Source organism: Gallus gallus, chromosome 10 (assembly GCF_016699485.2).
Source record: "Gallus gallus isolate bGalGal1 chromosome 10, bGalGal1.mat.broiler.GRCg7b, whole genome shotgun sequence".
Taxonomy (NCBI): domain Eukaryota; kingdom Metazoa; phylum Chordata; class Aves; order Galliformes; family Phasianidae; genus Gallus; species Gallus gallus.
The window spans coordinates 10,406,559-10,419,033 of record NC_052541.1 but is presented as its reverse complement, the minus strand read 5'-3'; the positions used below and the strand labels follow the sequence as shown (position 1 = coordinate 10,419,033).

General features: G+C 49.5%; 1 protein-coding gene across 3 annotated transcripts in view; it reads left to right on the top strand.

Annotated features, from left to right (window-relative positions):
• SHC4 (SHC adaptor protein 4) overlaps positions 1–12,475 on the top strand; it is a 26,717-nt gene that overhangs the window by 1,868 nt on the left and 12,374 nt on the right. For all 3 annotated transcript variants that reach the window (XM_046899140.1, XM_004943807.5, XM_424123.8), the window contains 3 exons: positions 5,113–5,183; positions 10,380–10,443; positions 11,284–11,403. In XM_046899140.1, the coding sequence (XP_046755096.1) occupies positions 5,113–5,183; positions 10,380–10,443; positions 11,284–11,403 (255 nt within the window). The remainder of the gene's footprint in view (positions 1–5,112; positions 5,184–10,379; positions 10,444–11,283; positions 11,404–12,475) is intronic.

Here is a 12,475-nt window from a genome sequence, read left to right as displayed (position 1 = left end):
TGTCAGCAGTTGCTGGCTGAGGGGACCATGCTTCTGGGTGAGTCCCTGGGCTCAGGGCTTTGCATCTTCCACCCATGTCACAGTCAGGAGCTTTCCTGGTTTCCATTTTTCCTCTCTGGATGTTTTACTTTTGTGCCCAGACCTCGTGAGTTGGAAAGCTAATGGCTGTTGCTTCCTCCTCCATGCTCTGAACCTCTGACCCTGCACGTCAGCGGGGAGAAGAACAAAACAGGGCCGTGGCTGTGCCCACCCTTCCCAAGCAGGCCAGCTACTGTGGGTCAGGTCTTTGGCTGTGGGGGCTGTCAGATAGTCATCAGTCAGGTCATCAGCTGTGAAAAAGGAAATCAGAGTGCAGCCATCTGCATTTGTCTTGTTAAAGGCAGCAGCAGGAGGGAGCTTGTACTGGGTGGGGTTCTCTGAGCTGCCCTCATGCCTGTCCTCTTGTGCTTGGCCTCCTGTAAGGCCCAGTGCTGACATGGGCACTTGGTATATCGGCACCAGCGGTGGCTGACTGGGTTAATGGGCACACAGGTGGTACGCAGCATGACAGCACAGTGCCTGCTGGGGCTCCCAGTGCTGGTGGGCGGCGTGCTGGTGTTGCGGTGTCATGGTGCATGGCCTGTGGCACCTGCCTGTTGTATGCTGCCAGTCACACCCAAGGCTCTGAGGTCCCTGCAGGGCTGCGGATGCCCCGACAGGGGGATTTCCCAGGTCCTGTATGGGCCCGTGGGCAGAGGCAGCGAGGTGTTACCTGCTGGGAGCCGCGCTGACCAGAAAGGAGAAGGAGAAGCAAAACCAAAGCCCAGCATGACGGGAAGGTCCGGAGAAGTGGTGGAGGGGCTGTCCCCTTCTGCTGCTCCCCACGTTGCTGTTCGAGGGCGTTTTCCTGCTGCAGAGGTCAGGCTGTTTCACAGGGAAATGTCTTTGAAGGGGTGACTGTTAGGGGCCTCCCAGCACAACAGGGGGATGTCATCCTGCAGCTCTGCTGCTGTAGGAGCCCCAGAGTGGCTGCAGGAGCATTGCTGAGACACATCCCAGAGTGCTGTGTCCAAACCCGGTGGCTTTTTGACCAGATATTTCAGAAGGACAGTAACTGCTGAAGTGATAAAAAGCTTTACATCAAAAGTGGTTGCCCGTAAATTGGAAGGAGGCAGAAACTGTCTTTCTGGTGTTGCTTCAAGAGGTGCTGGCGATGGGATTCCTTGTGTGCCCCGTGCTGTGACTGCAGCTGTGCGCAGCAGCTGGGGGGCCCACGTGTCTCACGTGTGTCTCACTTCACCTGGGCTGTGCAGGATGCTGAGCCCCCTACCTGCCTGCACCCCCAGCCTGCCCGTGTGAACACCAAAGAACCCAAATAGCAATACTGAAGCAGGGGTCAGGACACAGCTTATCCCTGTACCGTTATCTTTAAGAGCAGCGTGGGGGCCCAGCTGTTCTTGCACTTCTCTGGCAGGAAGGAGATCAGCTCTGGTGGTTTGTGGCTGCAGAGCCGCAGCTGCGAGGGGTGAGCAGTGCTGGGGGTGCTGGGCAGCCCTCATCCCACAGCTGTCACCGCCTCTGCCTCAGGGTAATGGTTCTCTGTGGGCCTCTCACGTGTGCTACAGCTGCAGGTGCTGTGTGGGGCTCTCTTTGAACCAGATCTGCCACAGCCCTTGTCCTGGTGCAGTGGTGTGGGATGGGCTTTTCAGATCGTGACTGAAAAGAAAGGGAAAGTGTGTATGTGTATATGTTTGTGTGTATGCACTCACTGGGAATGTGTTTGTATACATATGCCTGTATATATATACATACATACATAAACTTAGGAACTTTTCCCTGTTTTTTTTTTTTTTTTTCTTTCTCAACATTTATTTAATGACAGAATGGGCTGGGTTGAAAGGGACCACAATGCTCACCCAGTTCCAACCCCCCTGCTGTGTGCAGGGTCGCCAACCACCAGACCAGGCTGCCCGGACCCACATCCAGCCTGGCCTTGAATGCCTCCAGGGATGGGGCATTAAAAATTGAAAACTCACAAATGAAAGGGTCAAACCCTCCCTGGAAATGTTCTATTTAGCAAAAGCCAGGCTGCTTTCCAGGCCACTCTGCCAGGGTCCCTGTGCTCTCAGGCCCTGCCGTGGTGTGTGGGTGCCACGTGCTCACGGCTGCTGCGTGCTAGCGCTGCTCTCCCCTCCCGGCCCCATCCATCGAGGTGTTATTCACTGCAATCAAAGGAGAGCTCCCCACTCCCCACCTGGCAGCCCCGGAGGAAAGAGAGGTGGGAGGCTGAGAAATCTTTTCCCCTTACTTCAAAAGCGCCTTGTTAGAGCAGGTGCTGGGAAAATAAGCGCTTGGATGGGGGGAGGATTCCTGCCACCCTCATTTGCACACAGTGCTGCTGCTCGTGTTTTTTTTATGTTTTTATTTCTTTTTTGCCCGGGTAGCTGTGATGTTTTTAGGGAATCCGAGCAGCATCTAACACGCCTCCGGTTAGAGGCCGTGTAGTGGCAGCGTTGCCTCTGCTAGCAAATCCTGCCACCTGGATTCTCTGTTCGATGGCTGCGGGTTCTGTAGGAGCTGCCCTTGGCATTGCACGTCAATTAATGCCTGTTAACTAATCAGTCAAATCGCGGGGCTGCGGCTGTGTTGTTTAATGAGGAGCTCCGCGAGCTGTATCGCTGCTGCTGGTGAATCACTGGCTGTCATTGAGGCTGGAGCCACTCACTGCGTTGTGGGAAGGAATGCAATGAGACGTGGGGCTGTGTTAGAGGGTGCCTCAAAAGCTTATTCACGCGAGCCCTGCCGGGTGCATTCACATCTCCTCCCACGCAGTCCCTCATCCTGTCTGCAGTCACTCTCCATCATCTCTTGCAGAGAGATGTGAAAAGATGTGCGTCTTCAGTAAGCGGCCTTCTCTCCCAGCCCCGGCAGCGCGGGGAGGCAGAATCCATCCCCAGATCTCCCTCCCCTTTGGATGCTGTGGGACGGAGCAGGGAGATGGGGGCACAGTTTGGCATGGATCGATGCTACCGGAGCTCGGCAAGGCATCTGTGGGTTCAGCAGCCACCCTCGTTAGTGAGGCCAGGTCGTTAGCAGCTGGCTCTGTTTTGCATTGGCATTTTCTCCTATGGAGGGGTTCATCATCCTTGTGTAATTTTTGCTCCTTTTTTTCTTCCTTGGAGATATCTTTTGTTTTCTCTTTTTTGTTTGTCCCTTCTCAGTGCTCCCTGGGCTTCTTCCCAGCTCCGTTACCTCGATGTCCTCCTTCCCAGCCCCACTGCTTCCCTCTGCCCAGGGATGTGGGGGTTCAGTCTTACTGACCGCGCTCATTCAGATCAAGTAAAGAGGGATGCAGTGAGGTGCCGTGTTAATGCACTTCCTTACTCAGGCTTTTAAAGAAAGGAAGACGGGGCAAAAAAAAAAAAAAAAAAAGGCCTTTTGTGAATCATTGATAAGTTCAGCTTCACTCAGGGTCACTTATGCAAAAACCTAATATTGATTTTTCATCTTTGCTTGGAGCAGCTTCCCACGCATCTGCTCAGGATGCAGCGGGGACTCGCTTATCAGCGCATGACTCACCTCCTCCTCTAAATCTCGCTGTTCTCAAGGATCGAGGGGCACCCCGCCAGCAGCTCACAGGATGCTTGACCTTATCCTGTAGGACCGGAGGTCTCTGCCGTGCTATGAGCCGAGGCTTGAGGCGTATCTTCCACGTTTGCTTTGCTCCCGTTAAGCAGGAATATCTTTAACAAGTCAGATAGCTCTCGGAGTCCTTTACAAAGTCATTAAATGTTCATTAGGGAAGCAGTTCTGCAAACCCTTCAGATTCTTATTGATGTCCTTCCAGGGCTCTGACCTAATTCTGGAGTTCTCCCAAGGGTTGCATTGCTATTTGGAAAGAAACCAAAACAGGGATATAATACCATTGTTGTGGAATCCCTGCTTGACCGCGCACACACGTTCTCTTTTTAACACAGTCATTCCTGGTCTCTAAAGCTGGAGCAGACACCTGCGTTCCCCGCCTCTGAGCACTGTAGGAGAATCCATTCACAGACAGGCCGGTGCCTTTCTCTGCACACGGTGCTTATCTGTCCGTGCAAAACAAGAGGACAGGGCATGCAGGCCCTGCCCGGGGCTCCCTGTGATGGATCCCAGAGGCCGTGACTCTGTGTGGGAGGGCTCGGTGAGGCCGGGCTGTTGTAGGATGCTCCGTTCCCAGGTGACAACTGCAGTGTCAAAGAGGGGATGCCAGGCGGGAAACACAGACCTGCACTTGAACAGCAGAGGCATGGCTATCAGCAGAAATGATAAAGGAATGAGTAAAATGTTTTGGGGAGAAGTAAACTCGGTGGCTACAGTTACCCTGGTGCACTTCACTGAGAGGAAAATGTTGCCTAGGTTTGCGCAAAGTGTCAGGGGGTTCTGTATGGTCGCAGGTCATCCCAGTCCTGATGTTTCTGAAAATTTGTCCTAAGCAAATCCCAAATAAGTACAGGAAAAGCCCTCAGCTGTGCCCCATACAACAGAAAGGTGAGACTCGGCCTCTAATTTCAAGCAGTCAGTTTGTGGTGCAGGCTCTTAAAGAGCTGTTGCTAAGAGCTTGAATTGCAAGTCTGCCTCCTCCATCTTCTGCAGAGGTTGGTTATTTGTCATCAGACCTGCAGCAGCACGGGGCTGCTGGTTCTCCTCATGCCCGGCAATGCATCCCACTGCTCCAAAGGGCCCTGAGCACAGCGGTCCTGCAGATGTCCTCTGCACATGGAGGAATTTCGCTGCGGCATCAACGCGTTCCTCCCAGCTCAGTGGCACAAGAAGTTCATCAGTGACAATGAGATGAATTGGGAAAGAGGAAGGATTGGATTTTGTGTCCCCAGAGTGTTCGTCTCTTTTTTTTTTTTTTGCTGTGCTGTTGAAGTTGCTGGTATCTTCCTTGCTGTTCTGTACACTTCTCAGTGAATCTCGATCTATTTAGGAAGTTGCTTTAGAATGGCTGATTTGATTTTCCTTGCAGATTGTAGTTCTGCATAAATTCAGTGGGCTGAAATCACACTTGCTTTCCCCTGTGACCTCTCAGCTGTTCAGCAGGTATTAACGTAGCCATCCTTTCTCTCCATCTCTCTTTGTTCTCCACAGTACATGGGCTGTATTGAAGTGCTGCAGTCAATGAGGTCCCTGGACTTTGGCACACGAACACAAGTCACCAGGTAGGTGCTGCCAAATGGGAATTCAGCACAGGAAAGAAAAGCCTGAGTGCTGATTTCTGTATAAAGCCACCACTGCATGACAAACTCTCAGGCTCTCTTGAATAGGAGCTTGCATGGTTTGCTTTGCTTTTTCCCGGGCGATGACTTGAATTACATGGTCGTTACAATAGGCTGTTTCCATTGTGAAACTGATTGTTTCAGCCACAGACCAAATTTCTCTCCCAGTTCTAGGTTTTGGATGCAGAGAGAATCCTGCAGTCGCAGCATGGTACAGGCACACCCAGCCCTTGGTACTGGCAGCTGGGCCATGGGCCTGGGCTCACCTGGGACACAAGGTGGCCATGCAGGCTGTGCCACGGCTGTGCTGCTGCTGCTGTGGCCAAGGCACAGCCTGGGAGCTCCAGGCATCTCTTCTGCTGCCTTCTCCCTGCTTCACACCTGATGCAGGGTGCCATGGGTTGTTGGCACGTCATGAAGAGAACAACCCCCCTTTATTTTTACCTTCAGTCTCGCCCTGTGTGCAGAGTCCCTGTGTCTATGAGGAAGCACACAAGTGCTTTTCCAAAGGGGCTGCTGGGATGCGCCCATGGTCCTGCAGCAGAGCTCCCAGCTCCTTGGCCCCAAATGCTCCTTGCAGAGAATTTTTGCCCAGCTACGTCCATGTTCCCTCCTCCTCAGCCTTTTTTCTGGCTCGGCTCATGCTGAGGATGCCAGAAGTGTGGTTTAGGCTTCCTGTGGCTGCCCGGCTCTTCCTTCCTGCTGGCAGATGATTTACAGATGCTCTTTTGCTTCTTCAAGTGCTCATATTAAACAGTCTGAAGGCAGGAAAGGTGCATGACGAGATAAGTGTTAAACATCTACCTGTTGGCTCCCAGACTTATCAGCTAAAAGGAAGAATCTACATGACTTTACTCCTTAAATGCTTATATACTGCACTCTAAAGCAGCCAGATTTGTTTTAGTGTCAAAGTCAGCAGTTGTTTACATTTACAGTCAGCACAAGCATGCATTCACCCAGTTCCTGCATGTGTATATGAAGAAGTGCCTGAGATACAAATGCAGTTCCATCCCCCCAAGCCTAGTGGTTTACCAACCCAAAGGAGAAACGTAGTAGACTTTGCTCAGAGAAATCAGTTTGGTGCACTCAGACCCAGGCGTTGTGTTCTTCAACACCACCAGCCAAGAGGCAAGGTAACCTGCCATTTGCAAGGCCGGGTCTGTGCATGTTGCTACACTGACAAACAGAGCTTTGGTCGGATTATCTGGAAAGTACTGAATATGAATTACTACCTAAAGAGAATTTGCCAACTTAAATTTGGCCCAAATGGTCAGGTTCTGTTAGCCAGGGCTATGTGAGAACTTAACAATGGAAATAGTTAAGAAAGAAAAAAAACTAAAGAAAAACCCCATGCCACTGCTGACCCTGGGAGACTTCTGGGTATGAGAAATTCAAAACTCGAGCTGCTTGCAGAGTGCCCGTGGAAGGGCTGGGTGCATGCTGACTTCAGAGTTCGGTCGATTACGACCTGACTGGGTGATGATAACTCCAATTATTCTCCCATTGTTCTCCCGGGTGAGTAACTTTATGGATGCCCTCCACAACACACCAGTCAAGGAGTTATTTGAAATGATTCCATTTTCATTATCTGTATTATTTTTACTGGGGATAGAAGAATATTTTTGCTCTGACGACATTTCACGAAACAAAGGGTCGTGCTCTGTGTGAAAGTGTGGAAGGGGTCTCTAATTATGACTCTGCTCTGCTTTATGTCTACAAGCCAAATTGAGGTCAGTTTAAGAAAGTCCCTTCTCCTTTCTGCACCAGCTGTTGTACACCATGGGTCATTTGCATTCTGATGAAGCAGTGGAACTGGAGCCCCTGTGCTGTGGAGGTGTCCTCCTGCCCATCCCATGCCTACACAGAGCCCAGTATAGTCCCCTTGCCCGGCCCTTTGGCTCTTTTTCTCTTTCCCACCTCCCACTTACATTAAATCGAGCTCAGTGATTGTATCTAGGCATGTATGGGAAAAGGGATTCTGTGTCCCAGGTCCAGGCAACAGCTCTCTGACTTGGGAATGGCTAGGCAGCATGGCTGGGGCGAGGGGCATTGCAAAGGGCTGGTGGGGTGGCTGTTTGAAGAAAGCTGACTTTGTTTGGAAGATTAATTTCAACTTTGTTGAGACACACAATCCCTTTCTGTTCGATGGTGTAGGCAGAGCCCTCGATGCTTAAAAGCAGATCTCTAGCAGCATGCTTGCTTGCTTACATCAGCCCCTTGCTCTTCTTTTGCTCTCATTTGGGGAAACAATGAACAAAGTGCCTCTCTGTCAGCACCAGGGCTTCCTGTGCGGCGGGGCCTACTGCAGAGGTGCAGCCCTAGAGGACAAAATCTGGGTTTGGGTGTACTACTGAGATGATCTGAAGACTCACAGGTGCCAAAAGGGAGCTGTCTTTGTCACCCCCCATTGCTCACCTTGCTGCTGGCTGCTGAGCCACCACCATTTCCTTCTGCCCTCCTCCCTGCAGCACCGGCTGGCTGCATGGGGCTCCACAGCTCAGCCCCACAGGTGTGGAGCTCACCACAGCACAGGAGCTGACCCACATCTCTCCCACTCACTATGGAAACAAAAACTGTGTCGGCTACCAGTGGCCAGTGTGTGTAATTGCATGGGCACTGCAGGCCTGGCAGGCAGGGACCTCACTTCAAATGGCAGAAGTTGTTGAGGGGCAAGATTTTCTTTGCCTTAAACTAAACCGATTTCAATTCCTCATGGCTTCCCTTGTTTTGTTCTGTGGCTCCCAGAGGTGTGGGGAGCTGCCCCAGAGCGCACCAGTGGAGTTATCTCAGTCAGTGTGACTTAAAGGAAAACAAACAAACCAAAGTGCTTCGCCTTAGGATGAGTGACGAGGAGGAGAGAAAGGAACAGCAGCAACATGACTGGAATAACAAGGCCACGTCTGCTGCTGCTGCTTCTGGTTGGCAAATGGAAAATGGAGAAGCAAATCCCAGAAGCCACAAAGCTGCACATTCATCCGTAGGTTAACTGCGAGACCTACAAAGGTATACGCTGTCTGGCAGATCTAAAAGACTTGCCCAAGCAAGTGACTGACAGTGAATGGCTGTGAGAATGAATTAACAGCATGTTTCCAGGAAGAAGGCGTGGATACTGTAAATCCAATTTCAGTTTATCATGGGTATTTCCAGAGTTTCTTTTCTTCCTGGTGTATGGTGCGGGTTCCAGATCTGGCCCACCTGCCCCATGAAAGTGACTGAAAATTAGAGATGTTCAGTTCTATCAGCGAGGTGTTATCAAATGCCTGCTTCTCACACCTTTAAAATAAGATATGAGAAGGCCTATTAAGTCATCTGGAAAACCATCTGATGATATGAAGCAAGGAACAGCTGTGAGAAGATGATTTCCCTTAGGAAAGAGAGGAAATAGAAACTTAATTAGAAATGATTTGCCTATTTTTTGTTCCTGTTTGTTGGACAATTGCATCGCAGTGGGGTGAAATGGGTAGTCCCTAGATGTGCTCGTAGCAGGATAGGATCTGTTGCTGACAGCTTTGTCTGCAACTGAGTATTCCATGTAGGATGCTTGAAGTGTTTGGGAACTCATTTGTCACCAAAATAGGACACTTCCCTGTTTTTCCACTTTGTTCAGTTTCTGGTCCTCTTTCTAGGCAGAGCTAGACTTGAGGGCTCCAGGTAGCCTTAATGTCTTGGCTCTGATTTTAATCTCCTTTAATATTGAATGAGAAGATGAACTCTCATTTTCCAAATGGATTGTTGGAATCTGCAAGATCATCCTGCAGGATACCATCTCTGTTTTGGTTAGTTTTGCCCTTTCTACCATCAAAATAATATCACTGAGCTAAACAGGGGAGATGTCAGGATTTCACTTCATATCTTCAGTTGTGTAGAGGAAAGTGCTTTGTTTTAAAAAGCTAAAAAAAAAGAGGCTGTGCTTAAAGGGTTGCGTTTGTAAACTGAATCTGATCCATCTCCCTCAGCCCACTATGATGCTGCTCTTCTTCCCAGCTGGTTTCACTCAGACTGCTGTTGGTGACACTTGACAGGCTCCAGGTTTCATTTCTCAGGACCTTTTCTGACAGGAAGCCTCCTTTTAACATCCGTGCTGTCCAGGGCTTTGGGTACGGGTGCTGGGACCCCACCTGCTCCAGCCCTCCTGCAACACAGGGCCTACCTGGTCCACTGCCTGCCAACCTGGCACAGTGTCTCCAGGACATCCTGCAGGGCTAGCACATGGAAAACTTGTCCCAGTAACACCTGTGATTGCTGGGTTATTGAGATAAGGCTGTCAGGTTGGATCCTGGAATCCATGGCATGCTGCAGCACAGCTGACCTTCCCTCATCTTCAGGATGTCCGGGAATGTTAAGGAAATCTGCTGAGCACACCCCAACCCCATCGCTCACCATTTTTCCACTGGCTTCAAAACAATGAGCGTAAGTCAGGGAAAAGTGGATGGCTGCCAATAAAAGATTTTTTCCCAGCTGCTGTGCTAACTGCCCACAGGATGCTGCTGTATTTGTGAGAAGCATCACCTGGCTGACCATACATCAGAAGGTGCTTTGGTGAAGCCTGGAGAAGAGATGCAGCTTGTAGCAGTTGCATTCAGTGAGAAATACAGCTGTCTTTGATACAGACCATCAATGCGTTCTGCCTTACAGTTCTGCTTTCCCAAGTGAGAAGCATCTATGGAGGTTACTGAGTGGCTGGGATAGGACACCTGGTTTGGGAACCCACCCAGCTGGGCTCACTCAGCACATTCTGGTGCTCTAACGAGGATGGGTTAAAGCAGGTAGGAACACTGCCTGCCAGCCTTACTGAGAGAAAGGACTCAAAGGCACGAGGACCTTTGAGCTTTGTTGTGGTTAGCTGGTTTTATTTATCTATTTAGGAACAAAGAATTGTCATTAGGTGACACTCGTGTGTTTCATGAAGAAAAGGGATGAATCCAAAGCAGCCCGTTGAATTACTGTGTTTCATTAAATAGGTTTTTCTTTTATAACGCTGGGAGAGAGAAAGGAGGAAAAACAACTGTGAAAGACTTTCCAGAAGATTTAAGTGTTTCTGAGTGGAATTACAGCAATAAATCAGGAGGTTGCTGGCCCCGTTACAGCTGATGCATGTTGAATGATCCAACGGTTTGTGCCGTGTTCTTCTGTTTGCAGGGAAGCAATAAGCCGGCTGTGTGAAGCTGTATCAGGTACAAACGGAGCGATAAGGAAGCGGAAGGTAAGTACTGCTTCAGCTGAACAATTGCTCTTCTGCATCTGCTTCTGATAAGCTGGATACATGATTCCCCAACAAGGTTCAGTCCATGCTGGAGTTAATGAGCATTAATTCACCTGAGCGTGCTGCAGTGCTCGGCCTGCTGTGTTCTGGGGGCAGGGCTGTGCGAGGCCTTCCTCTCTGCAGGGTTAAAGCTCTGCTCCTACCGGCCTCTGTAGTGCTCAGCGGTTTCTAAGTTTTAGGTTCTGATGGGTAAAACGTAGGAGGCCTTTTGGATAATGAAAGGGAGCTCGTTCATCAGAAGGCTACCTGATGGTTATTTGTATTGCAGACAAGGAGAACTGTGGTGTTGAATGGCCTGTCATTTGTTTAATGGCTGGCATGCAGAGAGGGGCAATGGCAGTGGCTGCCGGGGGGCAGCGTTCAGGGGAAGTTATTGGTTTCCTTCCATAACTGTGGAGCTCAGAGTAAGCAAACACAATCCTGAAGAATTAATACATGAGAAAATTTCCTGATTTGCTGAGAAACACTTCATCCTCAAGAAATGAAGCAGAGTTCACTGGGAAAATTAGTTGTTCTGAACTTGGCTAGCTGTAACATGTCACTTTCTGAGATTGTTTTTTTTAACACTTCTTCTCCCCATTATTGACATAAAAAGCATCCATGCAAGTGTAATACAAAGCTGATGTTTGTGAGAAAGTCTATTTGCCATAATCAAGCCGTTATCCTTGTTCCCATTACATCCTCAATAAGATGCTGTAAAATTCTACTTGACTCTGATATATACTTCAGCTGCTAGCCAAGCCCGCTGACAATGTCTTTCTTTTGTTTCTGTTTTTAAAGCCTCCAGTTAAGTTTCTGTCTTCCGTACTTGGCAAAAGTAACCTTCAGTTTTCTGGCGTGAACATAAAGCTGACCATTTCAACAAACAGCCTCACATTGATTAATGTTGACACACAGCAGGTAGGCCACATGCAAACCAGCGTCCTTCTATCCTTGCTACCGTGTTCTCCTCTTTTTGTGACATCTGAAAGGTAGGCAGGGTGCTTGAGCAGAAAGCAGCACGCAGTGTCTTCCCATGCACGCCCAGTAAAGCTGATTTTTTTAAAACAAGAGAGTTTGGGGGTTTTTAAAGATGTGACACATGCCCTTTTTGTTTGTGACGGTGTCTTTTGTATCCAGGGATCTCTAAGCACTTGGCAAAGCGTTTCTCTCTCTGTCACTCTTTGTACAGTGCCTAGTAAACAAGGTGCTAATTTTGACTAGAGTTTCTGACAGTCCTAGCGTTAAAAAAAAAAAAAAAGTGTATATATATAAATAATGAGTTAGAGCTTAGTTTTGCTATTGTTCAAAGCTACATTACAGATGGGTAATATATGTGCATCATCAGTTATTCTATGCAGATTCTCTGGGCTTCGCTGGGGCACAGTCCTGGGAGTCTGGGTCTGCTCTGGGACTGGATGCATTCCTTTGGCAGATGAGTTTGGGAGCTTTGTGCTGCCCACCAAATCCCTCCTTCAGCTCCAGCGTGGGCTCTGCCAGGCCAGCATTGGGTTTCCTTACAAGCTGCAGCAGGGAGGTAGTTCCAGCTCACTGGCTCTGAGGACCTGTTGCACTGACTTGATGCTGTCCTGAGTGCTGGGCAGCTCCTGTGGCTTTCCTGGGTTGGGAGGGCCTATGGCTTGAGGTCTCCCTTCCTTTCAGCTACAGCAAGCAGCAAAGGGCTTTGCTATACTGGAGGAAGCTTTGGGAGCTGGCAGCTGAAGTCTGCCCCTCTCAAGCTCTTCCTCTTTTGATACAGGACTAAAATCTGGACAGACAGATCTCTTTCCACGTGCACTGACGTGCCCTGTTAGCATGCACACAGGTGTTTGGAGCACTGTCTTGAAATTCTTCCCAGGTCTTTCATTACTAGCCTTTCCAAGCTGAAAATCCTGTTTGTTCCATTCCTGCACTGCCACCATGTTTCATTGTGTTCCCACTTGCATAATCTTTTGCACTTGATTTTATAATATAAAACAGTCTGTCTCCAGAG